Source organism: Acipenser ruthenus, chromosome 21 (genome assembly GCF_902713425.1).
Source record: "Acipenser ruthenus chromosome 21, fAciRut3.2 maternal haplotype, whole genome shotgun sequence".
Lineage (NCBI taxonomy): Eukaryota > Metazoa > Chordata > Actinopteri > Acipenseriformes > Acipenseridae > Acipenser > Acipenser ruthenus.
This window is the reverse complement of record NC_081209.1, coordinates 25933047-25954899: the sequence shown is the minus strand read 5'-3', so window position 1 is coordinate 25954899 and position 21853 is coordinate 25933047. Positions and strand designations below refer to the sequence as shown.

At 43.0% G+C, this 21853-nt stretch overlaps 1 protein-coding gene and 1 long non-coding RNA gene across 3 annotated transcripts in view; one reads left to right on the top strand and one right to left on the bottom strand.

Annotated features, from left to right (window-relative positions):
* LOC117427590 (ras GTPase-activating-like protein IQGAP1) overlaps nt 1–21756 on the bottom strand; it is a 42630-nt gene extending 20874 nt beyond the window's left edge. Inside the window, exons 1-13 of one of the 2 annotated variants that reach the window (XM_058995296.1) lie at nt 21738–21756; nt 18867–18946; nt 14065–14167; nt 5800–5956; nt 5428–5505; nt 5065–5141; nt 3182–3249; nt 2310–2423; nt 1741–1919; nt 1465–1555; nt 931–1094; nt 724–808; nt 246–409 (exon numbers count right to left, since the gene is read on the bottom strand). In XM_058995296.1, coding sequence (XP_058851279.1) covers nt 246–409; nt 724–808; nt 931–1094; nt 1465–1555; nt 1741–1919; nt 2310–2423; nt 3182–3249; nt 5065–5141; nt 5428–5505; nt 5800–5956; nt 14065–14167; nt 18867–18912 — 1326 coding nt within the window. In that variant the 5' untranslated portion in view covers nt 18913–18946; nt 21738–21756. Of the gene's footprint in view, nt 1–245; nt 410–723; nt 809–930; nt 1095–1464; nt 1556–1740; nt 1920–2309; nt 2424–3181; nt 3250–5064; nt 5142–5427; nt 5506–5799; nt 5957–14064; nt 14168–18866; nt 18947–19115; nt 19175–21737 lie in introns of those variants that run through there. The other variant, XM_058995295.1, reaches the window with a different exon arrangement.
* LOC131699151 (uncharacterized) lies at nt 2834–9725 on the top strand. Its single transcript, XR_009308059.1, has 3 exons — nt 2834–3348; nt 6963–7109; nt 7913–9725. It is a non-coding gene; the product is annotated as an uncharacterized LOC131699151 (long non-coding RNA).
* Nucleotides 21757–21853: the final 97 nt, after the last annotated feature.

The following is a 21853-nucleotide window of genomic DNA, read 5'->3' as shown; positions in this document are numbered from 1 at the left end:
TCATCCAAAACTTTAAACACTAGGGATGCAAATCACAGTACAGTCTGGACTTTCACAGCATAGTTTTGGTTTTAAGGAGGCACCATGAGGAATGATGAATTAATTTCTAAACACGTTTAAGAATCATAGGGAACATTACAACACATGTTCATGTTGTATCCAGTCTTGCCCTGTGTACTGCATCTCTGTAGCAGTGTGGGCAGTGTTTACAGAAGCGCTGGCGTCTGTGCTGTAAGGAAGCTGACCTCCGGGCTCTGCTGCTGCAGGGTGGAAAGCTCTCGCTGGTACAGGTCTGAAGCGGAGGGGTAGACCTGGGGGAGCTGAGCCTCAGGGTTCATCAGCTCTGACACTGTCTCCTCCGCAACCCCCCCGCGGATCGCAGTGTTGATCCGATCCACCGCCCGCAGCACTGAGGAGGGAGGGAGAGAGAGAGAGAGAGAGGGGCTGTGAGGGGCCAGCCATACATAACTGCTAAGCAGGGGGGGGGAGCAGACAGGGGAGTTCAAAGTGGAGGAAAAGTAAAATGTTTTGACAGTTGTTTGGAAAAGTCTTCCAATGCTTCATTTTTCTCTACTGCTCAATCTACTGTTTGTGGGCCTCTGGTTTTCCTGTTTCTTGAGAAATCCTGCAATGTTGTGACCTCCCAAGAGAGTTTAACAGAGACTGAGAGGGGTGTAGCTTCACAGAGGGATGGCAGGGATACTGAGATGAAATGGACGTTACTTTTCTGGTAGCGGTCGGCGTTGTCAGTGGCGAGATCCACCCCGTTCTGCAGCTCCTCCTTCTGCAGCAACTCCCCTGGGAAATTCTAGAGAGTGCGAGAGAGCGAGAGAGAGAGAGAGAGAGATGATTGTGCACAAAGCCCACCAATGAATGAAATGCAACCGCTGCCCAATCCACCCTCAGTGCTGTAGGATGAGTGCCCCCTACCTGCTCCTTGGCCTCGTGGTCGGTGCTCAGCTGCTTCAGGTACCAGTCCTTGTTGTCTGGCTGCAGCCTGCGGAGCCCCAGAGCCTGCGAGCGCAGAGCATCATAGAGAGCAGCCTCGTCACCTCCACGCAGGGCACGGTCCACCATCTCCAGAGAGTTCAGCACTGTGCGGAGGGAGAGGAGGGGAAGTGGGGAGGGGAGAGAGAGAGGAGTTATTGTAAACCGAATATTTTTCCATTTGTTTTTTATTTTGTAAACTTTATTATATTAAACAGCTTTCGTTATACTTATTTCGAGGTTATGCCAAAAAAAAAAAAAAAGTTAACTTGACAATCACTGAATAGTGAGAATAAGAGGAGGAAAGAAGGAGCAGAAAGAGGCTTGACGAAGTAGTTTACAGGGGTGAGGTGAAACACTAAGAGGTAGAAAACAGGAGTACAACTGATAACAAAAACACAAAGCAGAAGGGGAGAAGGAGAGCGAGGACAGGGAGTTCAGTGACTCTACACCCCCTAGAGCGGCTCGCTGACTCACAGTTCACTTTGTTGACATTGCCCTGGATCTCAGCCTGGGTCAGCAACTCCTCATAGACGTCTCGTTCCTCTTGGGAATTCTCTCCCGTTATCTGGAACACCAGAAAATCCCTTAAGTGCCCATTGCAAAGATCACCGAACTTGCACAGCATTTTCACAACATGTTTCATTGCAATACAGTGCATTTACCATAATTAAGAAACCCAGGCTACCCAGACAGACCCTCTGTTCATATTGTGTTCAGTGATTAAGGGCCGATGATCGGTAGAGTAGTTACCCGTTTCCTGGCGTTGGCCACCTTGTCCTGCTTGGCTTGCTGCAGGGTGTGCTGGTAGCGCTGGCTGGAGCCCTCGTCCAGGTTCACCAGCATGGCGTTGGGGTTGCGCATGGCTGCCATGGTGCCCCCCGGCTCCCCGTGATCGATGGCATCGTTAATCGCAATCACCGCGGCATGCACTGGGGGTGACAGAGAGCAGGAAGAAGAGTGAGCTGGAGGGAATGAACCACCTACCACAGAGACTCTCAAACAGAGCAGCTTTTACTAGGAGCTTCATTTAGACCATTTAAACTAAGGGTCAAAAATAAGGTGTTAATTCAAGTCTGGAGTACAAATTTGCTCTGTATTGTTTTGTTGGAATGTTGATTCTTTCCCTTTAAGAACAAACACATTAACGAATTGTAATAATCACCAATCAATGATACAGAATTTTTAAAATCTGGAATGCCTCAATGTACTAATGAATGGAAGCCCCCTGTCTCGCTCCCTGTTTTACAACTTATATTGACAGGAGAGTATATCGGGGGCTCCTCTGGTATTCACCGCTGTTAAAAAGACATCACACTCACATGCCGCTTCGTCCACTGAAAGCTCATTGGCCAGGATGCCGCCAATCTTGCTGAAGGCGGGCATCTGGATTCCGTACTTCTCTAATTCGCTCTTCATGTTGTTGATCTCCTCCTCTGTGACCGGGAGACAGGGGAGAGGGAGGAAGTCAATCAAATAATGAAGAACATTCAACTACTGTTTGTTAAATATTGAATTACTGGATGTTGTTAAAACGGCAGATGTATTCACTGGGTATTTAGTGAAATGACAGGTTCTTGCGACAATATACTTACATGATGTCTCCATGGTGGTTGTACATGGCCATGCAGCAATAGCCCCGAATTAAATGAAAGTTTATGGCTATACTTTAAAAGGGTAATGGCACCACCATAATTTGCTTTTAATCCAGACCACAGATGAGGACATCTCAAACTGGAGGCTGGGTCCTGCTGGGCAGGGTTAAGGCACACTAGCAGGTAGGCACTGCTGCTGCCAATGCACCTCTATTGGACGTTATGATCCTGCCATGTTGTTTTTGGCCAGACTGGAGGGTGGTTTTGCTTATTCCTGCCATGCCGTGATAAACTGCTCCCCTTCCCAGAGCTTGGCAAGCCGAGAGGGCAGGGAGTTAGTTTCAGAGCAGCACAAATTACAGGAAACGCTCACACAATCACTAATGCGTTTCACATAGCTGGGGCTGAGCTCATACTGCAGTTAACCCAGCCAGTGCTGCTGCAGAACAAATTCCAACCAGCAGGGACTTCAGACCCTGCAAACCCACATAGAAGTCTAAGAGGTATCCTATTGATATGCCCATGTGTATCGATGTTACTATTTGTTTTCTATAGAGCACACAGGCTGGAAAGCTGCCCTGCACTTTGAAAGGTCTCACCTGTGAAATCCACCTTCCCATACAGGTCCTGGATCTGAGGGGCCAATCCCAGCTTGAACAGGTACAAACTGGGAGGGGAGAGCGACAGACTGGGGTTAAACTGGGAGCACAAGAAAGCCACATCCACCTTTAACATACATACTACTACTTCTGGGTCATTGTGACAGGTAAAATCTGAGCATCGTGCACACCGACTCGAGACCGCAGCTAAAGAAACAGGGAGAACTTTGGATGGTTTGTGGCTCATCCTCTCCTGATCAAAAGAAGCTTGATTGTGCATGCAAGGCAGTCTTTAGTAGAAATGGCACTAACATAGCAGGTTTGAAATAACACATATTAGGGTTATACAAAGCAATGTGTAATGGGACTGCCCCTCAAACCACATGACTGATTACACTGACATCAATTTGGTATATGTAAAAAATGTCAGCGCCCTGGATGAGGGGAACATTATCTTCCAATCGGCTTTTAAAACACTCAATGCAGAACTGAACTGCCATCGATCAATACTCAATCGGAAACTGAGGGAAGGACCGTTCTTGCTTTGAAATCCACACGTTAATGAATCAATTTATTGAACACCTGCTGAAAAAAGAAATTCGGAGTCCGAGCAGCGAGTAACAGCACACCCCTACTCTGTATACATAAGGAAACTGGGGCACACACAGTTTCTCGTTTCCCTGAGTATACCCCTGAGTGGAAGAGTGCTGTCTCCTTAGTCATTTCCTCCCTGCTCTACCAAGCTCTTTATCCCACACAGCTGGGACCCTTCCACACCTGTTAAGTATTTCCTTTTCTCCGTCTTCAGCTCGCTGGTAAGCAACACTGGCCTGCCATAATGGAGCATACTGTCTGGCACAATGGAATACATCACGCGGATCGGTTTGATTCATGACACTTGATTTGCTGCCAGCATACAGCAGATGAGAAAACGTTTAGCTGTTTCTTAACTGTGGTTTACATTATCTGGATTACTGGAGAATATACTTTGAACTGCAGCTACTTTCCCTGCTGTGGAAGCACATTGACTGCAGTTAAAGCGTACAACTACAAGCATATCCTACAGCATAATCACAGTTTACTGCACCCCTTTAATCTACACTGGAACGGCAGTCCAGTCACGTTACTAATTAGCTACTTTATGGCATCACTATTTTCCTACATTGTAATTCTATTCAGTGCAGCTGGATAGAATTTACCATCTAATACTGCCACTGTTAATGTTAGGAGTAATTCCAACTTAGTTCTGTGTTGGGACTCACACATTTCCAATTAAGGAACCCAATATAAAGTAGATGGGAGTTTAACTGCCCCATTGAATTGGGATAAATAACTAATAGGGCAATGAATGATTCACGAGTGGCCAAATAGCTCCTGTCTACCCAACCCTGACTGTACTAGCTGGCTTCATTCAGTCAGGGCAAGATGAGAGCCCATTCTTTAGCTTACTTTTTTTCCACTTGACTTAAAGCGAGATTTAACACAGGATGTGAGGTCACTGGATGACTTCTTCCATGTTTGTTCAAGCTGCCCACACCAGTCTGTACACTTAAACAGGGTTGTATTGATTCATTATTTGAATCATTATACTTTCTATACCTGACATATCTATAATAGAGGCAAGGATCATAGTGCAAGACTAAAACGCACTGCACAGCAACTCATTTCACAGAGTGGCTCTTGGGTGATTTATAGCTGGTATGAATATATGATCGTTCTAGCTTTCTGTCTTATTCAAGTTTTTTCTTTTAACAAAAGATCATCCATTTTTAATTCACTTCAAAAAGTACCGTCCCATGTATTGAGGGGCATACCATCACGTGGCCTTGGGGCTACACCCCTGCTCCCCAATGGGGGGGGATCACTAAAGGGCAGGCAGGTACCTGAGCGCGTGGATGCAGTAGATGCTGCGAGGCATGTTCTTTCTGTCGTAGATATCTGTCGTCTCTGGATAGAAAATCTGCAGGAATAGAAAGGAGTCTGTTATGATGTGCCTCCAGGGTCAAATGCTTTCTGTTGCATGAGTCAGGTTTGGCGGATCAGCTTTCTGATGGGACAAGCACGTGACAGCAAGTCACACAACCCCAGCCCTGCTACTGGGGAACAGTACTGTGACCTCGGGACATGGCAGGTTCTACTTGACACCAAGTGAGATCAGCAGCGGCATTCAAGAATCAACCCAAAAAAGGATCAAATATAACCCGACCCCTCAGCCCTCCAGCCCTCCAGCCCCTGTGCACAGTCACCTTTGGCAGGCCGATATCGTTCATGGCGTTCAACCACTGGATCACGTTGTCTGTGTGTCTGAAATGGAGTCCTGTGGCCTGAAACACAAAACAAGGATATACTTATTAGTTTATATATATATACTTACTTTCACAATAATATCCATGAACACCTTCATTTGAGTTTATTTCTCTGCATCACATTCTTTAACATACTTACAGACAAACTATCCAGGTACCTCCTCTCCACTTTCCATCACTGTCTTCCAATCCTCTTTTCTCAAACCCCTACCGTACTCCAGCTAGGATAATCCCTCTCTTCCTTCCACACTCTTTTCCCTCACTGCTCTCAACGTGTACTGTATCTCCTCTCTCTATCCCGTTCCCCCTCACCTTGTATCGGGTCTGCTCGCGGTCGTAGATCTTCTTAAGGGACACGACGCGCGGAGAGAAGAAGTTGCCCAACTTGGCCAAGTAGACTCCGTTTCGCAGCCCCTCTTCCAGCTCTGTGGTGGGGGGCAACTCCTCATCCAGGCAGGCCTCCATCCACCTGCAGGGAGAGGGAGAGAGAGAGATTGCATAGCAGTTTTACCCATTCCAGGTTTTACTACCAGCTTGAGTGTATAGGTAACAATCTCAGGTGTGAAACCAGGAATGGATCCAACTGCTATGTAAAAGGGAGTCCTATTTCCAAACCCGATCACAGTTCAGGGTAGTTTGTTTAAAGTCAGTGTAGAGTTTAAAAGGGTTTTGCACGTTCACTCCAGTCTGTCATCCATCTGTAATAATGAATGGCTTTTTACATTGCAATTACATTCTCGATCGTTTTTTTAATGCGCACAAGATTGACTCTGTTGTTTCTACAAAACCAGCAAGACAGAACTTGTATGTTGGAGCCTTTTTACATGAAAACGTTAAACATTTGTTTCTCCTTTCGGAGCGCGCTTTGGACTGCAGCATAATCTTACAGGAGTGTCTGGAAATCAGAAGGTCTCTCTGCTTTCTGCAGTAGAGATATGTTTTCCACCTGAGCCAGGTGGAAATCCTGAAAAGCCAGTCTGACCAGAGCAGCGTGGTGAGTCACACATCCCCCGACAGCTCATTTACACACAGCTCCCAGCGTAGACTAATCACATCACTCCAACAATGGAGAGATAGCTTTCACTGTCTCCACCCCTACTGGAAAACACACGGCTGATAAACTGTATCAGGCAGCTACCAACCCCACCCCAGACTTACACAAATACTATACTGCAGTGCTTCCAGGAAGCTTTAGAGCTATACACAACTGAAGAAACTTCTTAGTCACATATAAAAATGCTTCAGTTAAGTTTGGTGAAGATCAAGTGTTATTTTACCACCCCCCCAGCTGGAACTAAAAAACAAAAGGAAACTATAGCTAATTCCCCCAAAACAGTTTTTGAGGAGTGTGCACGTGTTATTCACACACAACAGAGCACAGAGTTACAGCCACACAGTCACTGCAGTTTCACTGTCACAGTATGCGTCTAGTCCACTTCATGTTCTTAAGGGCTTCCTCCCTTTCTCTCTCACAGGATACAGGGTCTGGAGAGGAGAGGTGGAGGGTCACTCCAATAGGAAGGAGGCTGTCTGAGTGTATTGGGGAATCACTGTCTCTTCAGGAAGAAATAAAGAGACACTCAATTCCATTCTCAATTCAATAGGGAGTTCAAATACTGTTGGTAAGTATTGTACAGGGAAATTTGCATGTAGAAACATGCACCTGAATTAGAATGACCAATATCTACCAGTACCAATAGCCCCACTGACAAGCTTAAAACAAGTTCTGCCTGGAATCTTGACTGGAACCCTGGACTTTTCATCAGGGATGTTTCTTGTATTAATTATGCCATTTGAGCGAGAATTGATTTAGTCATTCATTCATTCATTCATTCTGAATTTGAACATCCTGGTACCAGACAAACTTGACAGTTTCACACCTCAGAGTTAAGATACCACAGCTTAAGTGTCTATTCTTTCACAATACAGACAGGCCAGGAGTTGAAGAACAAGAGTGCCTTGAGAACAGATTCAGTCAGTCGTGTTAATTCAAACCCCTTAATGTTCAGCTTGATTTAGATGAGGATTTACCTGTGCATCATTAACTGCAGGTACAGACATGTACTTAATTACACAGATGAAAGTGTTTTAGAATTGCAAGAGAACACAAAAGGAAGCTTAAATCAAGCTTCTAGATCAGGTCCATGTGCTCCACATCTGCTCTTTTCACTAGAATATTCTTTATTACTGGAATACCTCTTTGGCAGGGCTTGCTTTGAAATCCCATTGTAAAATATCTCATTCCAATGACTACAGTCTGTGTGTGTATAAGATAAACTCACAGAGCTTGTGAGCGTTCACATTTTTGTACCGGAAAGAAAGGTATTTTCATAATGAATATTGAGTTTCATAACAGCACTGCCATGGATCTTTAGGAATATCTTTGAGAACCACTCGACAAGTTTTTTTCGTTTTTTTTTTTTAGCTTCCCTCAGCAGATGTCTGTAGCCTCACAGAAAGAACCACTTCCTCTCTGATAACGACGTCACGTACTCTGCTTCCTGTGAACTGGCCCCTCCTCTCTGCGCCACAGCGTCTCCCTCACCGTGGAGACCCAGGCACAGTGTGGACGTGGTGCTGTTTGGTTTGTACACTAGCTTCTCAAACTGCTGCGTGGGAGGCAGCACCGCAGAATGGCATGTGGGGGCGCTGTGCTGAAGAGAGATCTTCAGATATTATACCTGAGGTCCTGTCTGCTTTGTAAACATGAACGATACCAGTACAGGGTAAAGGCCTTTTTGAAAACAAGCAGGTTTACCCAAATGCTGTTTAAATGGCTTCTTACAGCAATACATTGAGCTTATTGGCTTACTTTGAGAAGCTGGTAGCTTTTAATGCATTTGTTTGGTTCAGACTTTAGAGTGGCATATTTGCTGAATCACTTCACACAACTGTTTTCCATGGAAAATAAATTGCTGGCTCAGTAAAGTTACATTTCTAAATCCTAGCGTATACTTAAATTTCTCACATGACCATTACTGAGTTTTCAACTCACAAACCCCACCCAACCCTGAAAAGGGACAGACCCTGTGAAGAATAGGAACTTTAAAGAGAGCTCTACAGCAAGCTATGTGAGCAGGAATTTCTGAAATGTCTCCCAGTTCAAACAGAAATCTCATTCGCAGGCCCTGAGGGGAGAGATAAGGGATACTGTGAAGAGAGCAGACCTCCCTGATCAGGTGTGGAGAGAGATCAGAGTAGCAGCGCAGTCTAACTGTGGCTCATGAAAATCTATGGAAATCAATAGCCGATGCATCCAGCAGCCAGTTTGAACAGTCTAATCCAGGGAAATGAGCACATTCAAGACAGGTCGCCCTGGCTAAAGGAACGCAGGGAATGCACCCTCTCCCTCCTTCATAGACACAATACTCTGATAGCATTGCAGCCCTGCAAATTCAATTAAATTCCTGAAGCATTTTAGTAAAGCACAGATGACTGCTCTGAGATTCTACAGCCTGAGCGTATTGGTGTCTGCAGCTCTAGTTCAGTTCAAAGGAAACTGCTGCCTGGCACTACTTTGTTGGTAGTTCAGATCACTAATGTTTTAACTGCATTAATAGTGCAGGCAGACAGGCTCTTATCCCAAGGACTGTACCAAACACACCGCAGGCATGCCTAATTTAGAAGAATTCACATTTTCTTGTTTCCTTTCTGTTTCCGAATTGACTTTTGTTTTTCGCTCTGTGTGTTTAACAATTCCAAGTCAAACATCCAAAGCCCTACAGAAGGATTCTCCAGCAGTTGAATCTTGAGCCACTCTCTGCTGGGGTTCACAGAGCTCCTCAACACCGCTTTGTATGGCTCCTTTAGCTGCCTAGAAGTTTGCTGCATGTCATTTTGAGTTATTTTGGGGAAAATGATGTCTATAAAAAGCTCTGGTTACACTCTCCTGTGGTTAAAAAGTACCCTCCTATCAAACTTCCCATCTCCACTTTCCACTACTACAGCAACTGCGTCAGTATTAGCCCTGCCAAAATCTATCAAAGTAAACAAATGCAAAGCAGGTCCTCTATGGGGACAACTAAACAAACAAACGTGTTAGGCTCTAGAATAAATCTATTTCTGTATTGCAATTCAATACAATTGAGCTGTTGTCCTGCCTTCAACAGAATGGGCACTGCATCTGAAATAAAACACCTGAAACAAACTGGTTTCCCTGTGCAGCTTTATTAATCAACCGCTTCTCCGTGCTAACTTAAATAAAAGCACAAATACTGCTCTAGAACACCACTACAGTATTGGACATTAATCCAATCTTATGACTTGTGGTTTACAAATGTCATGTGAACTCCTTCCCTATTGCTATTGTCTTAGACTGTGCGCCAAGTCATCAATTAGCTTAGCTAATACATTTGCACAATAGCAGTGGTGTGTGATTAAGTTTAGCCTGTATTTTGCATGGTATTAGCATTGTTGACAGTATATTTAAGGTTAACATTCTTTCATGGGGTTTTCACAAAGAGGCATAAATATTGTAGCCACATAAGGAAACTCGTTTTAGTTCTAAATCTGAATTCCATTACAGACCAACTACAAAAAACACCCCCCACTAATCCTATCTCCTTTTTGCCCTCAACACAACTGGCATCATAGTGAAGATGTGTGACGCAGGCTTGTTATCCGAGTGATCTATGGGACGGGGGAGGGAGGTGGTTAGAGGAAACTAACTGTGTTATTAGTACAGTATTTGATAAGCGATCCTTCTCTTTAGCTGTAATCGTTCTCTCTCTTTCTCCACTCCAGCTCTGACCATGTTCAGTGCAAGACCACACAGAGAGGATTGTTAATGTAACACTCACCACTCTCTCTCATTATGGAGCCCTGGAATAAGCACACATTAAACATTTTGATACTACAGAGACTCCTGCAGCTCCTCTCTACTGACTGAGACATCTCTCATAATGCACTTCACAGAAACAGCTGCAGCAAAGTACAATACAGGGAGATGCCATGTTCACACCTGTGACGTCACACTCCAAACCATCAAGACTGATTAGGGTACTGTGACATCACAATACACTATGTTCACTAACGCAGAAGACGAACTATACCCAACTAACCAATGCAATACTACAGTATACCAAAGTGTTGAGAACTGAGAGGCAGTGTGGTCTAGTGGTTAGAGCTGGTGGAACAGGAGGCAGTGTGGTCTAGTGCTTAGAGCTGGGGGAACAGGAGGCAGTGTGGTCTAGTGGTTAGAGCTGAGAAACTTCAGGCCTTGCATGAGTCCACTTACTCCACTGGTGAGTTTGAGCCGTGCCCTGCAGGCTGGGCGGTCAGGACTCAGTGATAGTGGATGAAACATTCCTGGCTTGTCCTGCTGACACTTGACAGAGCAGGAAGGTCAGTGGTGAAAACAACTGAACTAACCCTGAAACCATGAGGTGGGTTAGAGAATCGGTCACACGTAAAATCAGTCCTAAAATGACGGGGCCACTTTAGCTTTTACCATTTTCCACAAGAGTGTGTGTAATGGTAAACCATAGAGCACCGAATGATCTACTTTTGAGCTGAAACAGATTCTTTGTCTATATTTGATATGACTGGCTACTACTGACCTGCATCACAGGCACTGTCAGCAGGAAACAGACAGGGGAGCTACAGTATGAAAGAAAAAGCAGCACAATTAATAAAACAAGCACATTCATGTTGCGTGTTCATGGAGATAGAACAGGAATGAGACTCGATGCACTGAAGGTGCAGCATTACATCACCACTCTACATCACAAGGGTGGCACACATACGTATCCTTTAAAGAGCTCACCCAATTGAAAACACTGCGTACAGGAGCAGGGTGCTTGAAGTGTACAGAAGGTCAGGGTCTGAAGGGTGCTTTGGAATAACAAACCTGCTGGCTGTATTCTGCACACAACACTGCCTTCTTGCTGCTGAGTAATGTTTCCATGTGTGGGAAGCTTGTTGTTTTGACTGAGGTGGGACTGAAGCACAAGGAGGTCAGCTGACTCTAGGTCACAGTACAGTGAGTCAGTGAAGCATGAGTGGGCATAAGGATGGATTCAAAGCCTACTGACCACATGAAAAGCTCTCCAGCCCAGGGCCGCTAGTGATTTCTCACACCGGTCCAGGTCAACTTTGTGAAACACGCAAATGACCCCAAATGCTTTTTTCTGTGGAATGAACTGTGGAAGCACCTTACAAAATGCAACCACCGGAGGCTTTCAATCCGAGATAGATCTACCTGGTGTCACTTTAAATCTGATAAAATGAGCAAATTCATCGGCGATGGTTCTGCACTCTCCAGTCACTTCAAAAGACCAAAATGCAATGCAGCAATGCTTAGAAATACAGTCAGAAATCAGCAGCTGAATTCAGACTACTACAGTGCCATGTAATTAATTCCACAAGAGGCCAGATTAAGACAAAATTGTAAGTGTTTAAACTTGTCTACCAGCAATGCAATTTATACAAGCAAGAAGGATGACTATATCATAATCCTCCTCCTGAAGGCTGGAAGAAAACAGGTGGGGCACCTTTTACAGTACTTCCAAATGTCATTTTTACATTAACGGATGCAGAATCTGATGTGCAAGAATAAAAAAACATTAGCTTTTACTTTCATTGCTACTGTAAAATAATCAAAAGCCAATCAGTGCTTTTAAACAAGATGCAGTAATTAAGGGATCATTCATTAAAGGAAATGAGGGTAAAACGAAAGTCCCAGACCTAAAACAAGAGACTAAACAAGCACTAATTTAACATTTTTGGCAGACATGGAATTTATGATTCATTGCTCATTAAATACACTTACTTGAGACACGGTCTTTTTTTAAAAGATTTTGAAATTGCTTTTATAATTGCTGTGAAGTTGTGCAAGTCGAAATGAAAATTCAAGAGCCGCGGAAAACAAAAGCAGTAACGTCTGTCAACCCCCCCCCCCCCCAATCACCAACGTGTCACACAGGAACCCATCTCCACGGCAACTAAAAGGTTTCTACAGTAACAGAGTGTGTTGCCGAGGACTGCAGGGACTGACTCACTTCCTGTTGCACTCTCTCCTTCCTCCAGTGTGTGTCTGAACCCACAAGAGCAGGAGAGAGAGAGAGAGAGAGAGAGAGAGAGAAAGAAAGAAAGAGAGAGAGAGAGAGAGAGAGAGAGAGAGAGAGAGAGAGAGAGAGAATTGTGCAAAAAGACCCTTCCTGCTATCTCTCACACATTGAGGTCCATATAACTGATCTAAACTGCAGCAGATCTAATACATACGGCCCTTGTTTGAAAAAAAGAAGGGCTCACTAAAACCAACATCTTAAATCAATGCCTGTGAGTATCTTTAGTATTATCCTCTTGAAATGTATTGCAAAGTGACACAGTCGGTCCTATTTTTGATGTTTAAATCATGACTCTTTAATTCCATTGACTCCACTCTTCCATTCCTGGGTTCCACTGCACTACATCAACTCTACTGTTCATCTTCGTACACACGGGCTCCCCGCAACCTGACCATAACTTAATCATCACGTCATTTAAAATGCATTCAATCGACTTCAACAAAGCAGACTGGTTACAGGTCTGCCATTACTTGGCTGTTGCCCAGGTGGATTCATCACAGATGGTTGTGAGTTTGGATCAAAAGCGACAGCAGCAGAAACTCCCAGAAGTACTTCAAGTTTACAGAAGATCAGAAAGTCTCTTGCAAGCTGTTGGGTAACTCTGCTTCAGATGGAAGTCAGTGTGAATCTGTGACTGGTTACACACAAGTTGCTCATCTGGAGCGTTAAAGGGCAAAGTGTTCCACTTGGCTGCTAAGTGTCACAGACTCGCTAAAGTTTTCAAGCTCCAACCATTACCAAGAATAAAAGATCTCCTAGCAAAGGGAAGGCAGAAAAAAACAATGTTGGAAAATGATAGGGCAATTATAATAACAGACCAGCATTCGTAATACAATCCTAGACAATAACTTCCCTTACAGGGAACTGCATTTCCATATTCAGGTTCCTTGCTCGATCAGGCTCTGCCATAGACCGGTATAAGTGAATGGCAATGAAATGGAATGAGGAAATCATATTCAAGTGGCCAGCAAGGCCTTTGAAGATTGCATCCAGCGGTTTCACCCTGCCCCTACACTGTGGAAACGTGTGGAGTTAAACTGAATCTGCTGGTCGGCTAGGCAACCCTGGAAACATTCCACAGGCTGCTTAACTTCAGCTGCTTACTATACTTGAAGAACACAAAGCAGTACAAATTGTATTTTAATGATGCTCAGACAATCTGAGGTTCGTGAGGTTTGTCAAGTTCTGCCAGTATTTTAGTCTTTTCCGCGAGTTACTTTCACTTTCCCATTGCAACCAGTCAGCCACATGATCTGGCTTACACAAACGACATCTGCAGCCTCTCTGTGTTTAGGCTTCCCTCAGCTGTAGTACTTCTGGTCCCATTTGTTTCATATGCTTTTTTTTTGTCACATTCGGACCTATTTGCAAAGATGGTATTGTTCTGTAGACTGTCCATTTCTTTTTTTCCCAAAGCTAATTTGAAACCCAGGGCTCCCGGTGTAAGACACTGTGACACCTCACCCGCCTCTTGGCCAGTGTTCCTCGGCCCTCCCCTGCCACTCCTTACCGCTTGGCCTCCTCCAGGTGGCACAGGTACTCGTACGCCATGTTCTGCTGCCGCCGCTCGTCCATCTCCTCTGCAGTGAGGCGCTCCACGCTGTCCAGAACAGCTGGAAAACAAAACCAGCGGCGCGGTTAACGTGTCACTAAGCAGACAGTGGGGACCAGCTAATCTGTGGCATCTTGGTTTCACAGTGTTTCTGCTTTACAAGTGTTGGTATATTTACTTAATATAAATGAACTACCAGTACGAGTGTGATGACACAATGAAGTTACAATATGAGATCTCAATACAATAATAATCACAATGAATGTGTTGGTCCTGACGGGTTATTTTGCATGTGTAATAAAATAAAATGATCATTACTGATGGACTCAAAACTTTAATGAGGGGGTGCGTGTATACAGAGTCTGTTAGGCTGAACACAAAGCCATTTGTGGCTTGGAACGGTTTCAAGAGACTAGGTTTCAGGCCACTGCATGGCACACCAGGGGAGACAGGGTTTTATACAGCTAAGCTTATCACCATATCATCCCTATGTCACATTTAATCACTGAATAACCATTTAGGAGACTACAAGCAGTTACTGTACTTTATAGCAAAAACAGTTATCTACTTGATTTAGAGCCATATTCAGTAAACATTAAGAACTGTTTGTTTTTTTTTTTTTTTTTTTTGGGGGGGTAGGACAATTTTATTACAAATATTCTATAAGAACAGTCCTTTCCTTTCAAGTAACCCTAGCAGTAGCCCTAACCTCACCTTCAACACTCAAGACAACTTGCAGACATGTTTTTAAGGGGTAGCTGAGCAAGAGAGAGTTACATTTTTTACAAACTTTTTTGGTCCTTTTAAAAAAAGTGATATATCTCAAATAAACAAAAGAGAAAATGCATTCAGAACAGGAGATAGGCTGGAGCCTGACATGTGTACCATATACTCGTGTGTTTACAGTGGGCTGCCCCTTTAGCATACTGTCCACACACAGACAAAGGACTAAACAGAGGCATCTTCAGCAGGGCTTCAGTATCCATGACTGTACTGGCTGTTCCAACGCCAGCACTAAACACTGAGGAATCCACAATGTTTTAAACAGAAGCCCCTTGCAATGCAGCCTTGTCATGGTGAGTTAGTCATCCCGACTGCTCACCTGCGCAGGTGTTTTCATTTGTTGTCCAACCCCTCGGTATACACTCCCTGTCCTTTGATCAACCTCACAGCAAACCAAGATCTGTATCCCACTCAAATCTGTTGTCACAAACGATTATTTAAACTGTAAAACAGAGAGCTCTGGACCTAGAATTAAACCTATTCCAAGATACCTGTACATAGGCCAAAATCTAGGCCTACTGATACCAAGGAACAGACCCTGACATGAACTGGGAGTGTAACCTGGGCTTGGTTTAATACTCCAAGAACAGAATCCCGCCCACCTATTAAAAGCTAATGATCTCATTTCTGTCAGAGCCAGAAACTTTCATTTTCAATGCCTTGAGTCGAGGTTTTATATATTATATATATATATATATATACACACACACACACACATATATATATTATATATACACAGTCGTCTCCGGCTAAGAGAACACATCTCGGGAAGCAAGCAAAGTGTTCTTATAGCCGAAGTGTTCTCTAAGACAGAGTTAGACACAATATGAATCAATAAATAAATAAATGTATTATGTGTCATGACGCATGTGCATCAACATATGAAATCAACTGAATAAGTAAAAGCAAAACAATAGGCAAGTGTATGTTAATAAACTATAATAATAAAGTAACAGACAAACTAACGTTAATAAAACTAAAGCAAAACAACATGGTCAAAAAGCTTAATCGCCATGTACTATGAAATTAGCTGACGGGTGTGTTTCAGTCTATCACAATGGCAGAGGAAATAATGGGTGTTACTTAGGGTTAACTTAACGTTAGTAAACTAACTGTCAAACTAAATAAACACAGCACCGCTACACACACGTTACAAAATGCAGCAGCAATATACAAGACATGCAGATTATTTAACAGAATGGTGAAGCAACTCACCAGAACGGGAAACACTAAACTGCTCGGCAACTTGTGTCTGATTCAGGTTTTTTTCAGGAGCTCGAGCAACTTCTAACTTTGTGTAGCAAGAGAAACAGCGGCGCATTTTGCTGTTTGTTTAGATGCCATTTTGTAGCGATGAGGATCAGAATACAAAACAATTCAATGACATGACGGCAGGAATGGAAAGACTCAATAAACCAATCAGTGTCCCTCAAGACACTCTCGCAATGACAGGTCACATTAAAAAAACAGTACTGTATACATGGTGAACGAATCGCTATCAGTGCCAAGAAGGTGTTCTTTTAAGCAAAGTTCCTGTTCCTTTAGGCGCAGCATTTACAATGGGAAAAACCTGTTTCATCACAAGGGTGTTCTCTTAGGTGAAATGTTCTCTTAGGAGGTGTTCCTATACGTACAGACTACTGTGTGTGTCTGTCTGTCTGTGTGTATATATATATATATATATATATATATATATATATATATATATATATATATATATATATATGTATATATATATATAACATACAGAATAGAGAGTACAGAATCACCTGTCAAACATCCTATAAAAGAACATTAAGACTTGCCCAATGTTGCCAAGCTCCAATGCATGCTGGACCCTGTGTTTATTGAGCATCATCCTTGTTGAGCCCAGCATTCAAACACAATTGCTGCTTTGAAGCAGAAATGAGGTGCTGACTCAGACATTAGGCAGTCTGTGAGATTGATGTGAAGACACAGTGTGCATATACTGTCTCCACTTGGCTCATTTTCCACTTAAAGCCCTTCGTGACTAATTAGATCTGAGGTCCTAACTAACTTAATTGTATGCTCATTAAGAAAGAGTTCAAGGACAAGATACTGAGAGAAAACATACTCCTAGCTCTCAAATGTGTACATCATTGTTAGTAATCAGGACCTAGATAGGTCACTACATTACAGCAAGTCTAAGAACTCAACAGGCCTCAAAATAAAACAGGAACTAAAAATAGCAACCAATTAGCTCCTCAGTGCTCTGCAGCCTGTGGGGTTGGTTTCTTGGACTATGTTTCCTAATGCAGAGTGGGCCTCAACGACAATATATGTGTTTTTAATATGTATAATAAGAAAAGGCTACAATAAAATACTAATGAAGAACAAATACGATTAAAATGCATCACAGCACTGTCCCCGAATTACCCTAAACCTCTGCTAAAGAGTTATCCTCGGGTCACACACCATTCTATCAGTGTACTGACTTTCACAGCCAGCAGGCATTTTGGAAACTTAAGCACACAATGATATATTTAAGAGTACCGTACAGTCACCACATGGCAGCAACAGGGAAGGCGGAGGGGAGGGGTGGAGTGGAGGGGGTTAACCCTGTTAAATCTCTCAATCTACCTTAAAGCAAGGACCTGGTGGGAGGCATGCACGTTTGTGTGATAATTGATTAATTCATTGAAGTGCGTGCGCAAAGACGCTGCATTACTGCTAATATTAGGGCGAATCCAGTAAACGGGGCCTGTTATTGATTTTCTAGCTGCACTGCAGTTGAATCCTGACCGAAAAAGCCTTAACGTAACCGGAAATAACTTCCCGCCTGCACAGAAACCCCAAAATAGAAAAGTTGAGCAACGCTACAGGGTGTTGCGCTGCCACGGAAAGATTAAGGGCCGCTGCTTGCAGAGGGGGCTTGTAGTTCATTCCTCTGCTAAGAGTACTCGCTGGAACATACGGCGCATCAGTTGCTGGTCCTAGAGATCCGAACGAGAGGAACGATACACTCTCCGTCCACATTCAGATTGGCTCAATTAAAATATGTACTCTTAAAGTGACAAAAAATGCAAAAGCAGATACATTTTTATACTGAAACCAAAAGCAAATAAATAAATAAAAAAAAACTCCACATAAAAGGCAAAACAAATCTGATGCAACACCATTTTTGTTAATTATTTAGCCTTTATCTGGATTTTTTGGAAATCATCTTGAACGTTATTGTACTGGTAACTCGTTTGTTTAGGATTAAATTACAGCATTAGAAAGAATTACAATCTGGAGCTATACAAAGTAAAAAGAGCCATCAAATTAGAAAATAAAGTAACAAAACATCGTTCTGTAGCACAAGTATATAGCTATAGTACCAGCCAGCTAGTGCGCGCACTGTTTAAACAGTTCATCTGCATCATTTCTCTGTATTATTGTGTTTTTGAAATTTGAAGTTTACCTGGTCTGTGACCAGTGATTGAACTGTTATGTGCTATAATTAAACTTTCTGTGGGCGGGATTCTGAGTTGTTGGAAGGAATGGGGGTCAGCAGTTAATGAGATCAGATATAAAGATTCTGTTGTTAAGCATCGAGTTTGTGCGCAGGTGAAACCCTTTGTCACGTTGAGGTGCGCTAAGGAGGGCACCAGTCTTTAATCTGCACGTACGATTTATTCAATCATTTTACAAAATCATAGAAACGGCAGGCTGCTTTACTTGTTCAATATGGGTTAGCTACTTACTAAAAAGACTACCCTGCACTTCTTGATATATATATATATATATATATATATATATATATATATATATATATATATATATATATATATATAATTATTCTACTTAATGTAGAATATAAACTGAAACTGTTGTTAAACTGTTTGGAACTGATCGCAAAGAGCTCCCAAACCGATCCCTTGTTTGCGTAGCATCAGCAAGGTGAAAACTCTTCTTAAACTCTGCTAAATACATTTTAAGGTCATTAAATACAAAGTTATCTGGAGTCTACTTACACCCATATCTCGGCCGCAGTGCATCTGTCTCGTCCGAAGCTGACATGTCTGCTTAAGATCCGGCTAGATCCCTTACTGTCCTGTAAATGAATACTTTATTTATTATTATTATTATTTTCTTTTTAACCAAAAAAAAGTTGTTTGAAATAAATTAAAAAAAGCAATGGTTAGGAAGGCGCCCCTGGCCCCCTGTGATCCTGCACAACAGCGTCTGTATGAGACTTTTTTCTTTTTTTCTTCAAAACTTACTGATGTTACTGGGTGTGTACCTTCCTAAAACAAATACTCTCTGGTAGTAGCGATTTAGGAAACACCCATGATCACCACAGCAGCCAAACAAGGCCAATAGCGCCCCCGTGGGCTTTGTTTTTTTCTGCAGGTAGCCATTCCAATACCCATTATGGGTGAACAACATAAAGAAACAAATACACTGTGTGCATAAATAAATCACATTATATCAATGGATATGAACACCCGAAACCGTGTTGTTTATCATTCTCTTTATTTACACTATTAGACCTGGTTAATACAAAGTAGCTGAAAGGGAAGCCACCCAGACCACGGAAAATGCATTGAAATGGGCTGAATGATAGCGACATAGCTGTTTGAGCAACACTGGAATAGACTAGACCACACAGTGCAAGGGCTCCAGCCACTCTACCACACCGCTCCTCGGTTATAAGCTCCAGCCTTCCCTTATAAAAGCTTAGCATTGTAAACATATGATTTTACACAGTGCAGTTACTTCCCTTTGCTTTACTCAAGGATGTTTTACAACCAGTGTATGGAGCACTGTCTCCAGGCAGGGAACACGCCAGATACTGTAAGTGAAAGCTACCAAGCAAACAGATCCCTGATTATATGCACATTACAGCCTGTCGTCCAGTAACCTCAAGCATGCAAATCCACCTGAACCATGTTGCATGATCTGCTCTGCTGGCAAATGTAATATTATATGCATAGCTAGAGATCTTATTTTAGAAAACCATCATCCAATCTATTAATGTGCATTCCCTCAGAACACGAGAGAGAGAGAGATGATGATGATTGTGCAAAAAAGTCCCTTCCTGCTATCTCTCACACATTGGGGTCCATATAACTGAGAGAGAGATGATTTCTGGAATCTCTCTCTCAGTTATATGGACCCCAATGTGTGAGAGATAGCAGGAAGGGACTTTTTTGCACAATCATCATCATCTCTCTCTCTCTCGTGTTCTGAGGGAATGCACATTAATAGATTGGATGATGGTTTTCTAAAATAAGATCTCTAGCTATGCATATAATAGTACATTTGCCAGCAGAGCAGATCATGCAACATGGTTCAGGTGGATTGCATGCTTGAGGTTACTGGACGACAGGCTGTAATGTGCATATAATCAGGGATCTGTTTGCTTGGTAGCTTTCATACCCAAAAGTGTGATCACCAGATGACTTATCCAATTGTAGTGTTAAAGTTTCCTGGACTGGTGGCCAAAAGTGGTATTACGTATTGCATGCCGAGATCTTTGACTTTAATAAAAGCTGGTGGATGTACCCAACATGTGGTATTTGTGTCATCTATACCATGTATCGAAGTTTGTTAGATCTGCTAGGCAAGGGCGTAGGTTTGGTTTGAACATTGGTGGGGACACAATTATTTAGGGGGGCGGAGTTGCGGTTGCTAGGGGGGTTCGGGGGCATGCCCACCCGGGAAATTTTTTTTTAGGAGACAGCTGTTAAATGGTCACTTGAAATGAATGCTGGACATAAATGGAGGACAATCTGATTGACTTGAAGTTGGCTGGTATACACTTAAAACACTGTGATAAAGTGTCCGTCCTGGAAGCTGGTTTGACATCCCTGCTATAGAATTACTAATAACCTGAATTATAACCTATCCCAGCCTTACTGTAAGCTACCAATACCCCTGGCGCTACAAGCATGAGCACATGCACGCTCACGTGCTCTGCCTGCCTCTCCTGTGTCTGTGCTGCTGCTCGAACCTGGGTGCATTGCTTCATTCACCTGATAAAATAATAAATTAATGCATGCCATATAGAGAGAAAATATATGGCTATGCTAACTTTATTTGCTGCGTATTACTATACAGCATTAGCCTACTATCATATCACAATGTGCCTCAAACAATAACATATCTCAAAACTGAGTCTAACACTTTCACTGTTAGAATCACTAAGTCATTACAGACCTCACCTGCGACCCTGTTGCTCCACCTGCCTCTGTACTGCTTTTACCAGGCTGCACTGCTTCACTCGCCTGATAAAATGATAAATTGATGCATGCTGTTTAGAGAGAAAGTATGACTCTGCTAACTTCATTAGTAAATTATTTTTACTTTTGCTATGAGAATCAGTATCAATTGTGCCGACATCTTCCTACTTACACTTTGACTTTTTGTAAAAAAAAAAACTAAAAAAAAAAAAAAAAACAACTTCCTTACGTCCATCTTTCTTTATTTGGCTGCCATTATGCTTTAGTCACCTAAAGCCAAATTGAAGTGAGTAGATAACCTTAGTTGGTTGACGATATCAAAACATGCTCTCCCTCTCCCTCTCCCTCTCCCTCTCCCTCTCCCTCTCCCTCTCCCTCTCCCTCTCCCTCTCCCTCTCCCTCTCCCTCTCTCTCTCTCTCTCTCTCTCCCTCTCTCTCTCTCTCTCTCTCTCACACACACACACACACACACACACACACAATGATTTAGCTGTGAAACAAGCTAGCTAGCCACCAAGGACGTGGGGTTAGCAGCTAGCAATGGGTCGCTAGGTAGGTAGGCTTAGTCTCTCAAACTATGTTGCTCACGACCTGACAATACCTTCAGCCCCGGCACCTGGCTTTCATTCAGTCAGTGGCTCACACTCATATCAGACTGACCGGCAAGCGGCAACTTCAGATCAGCGTCATTCCAGAGTCCAGCCTAAGCCAGCGATTCCCAACCTTGTTTTACTCACGCCCCACTGGAATTCCTTTTTATATCTATGTCAGCCGCG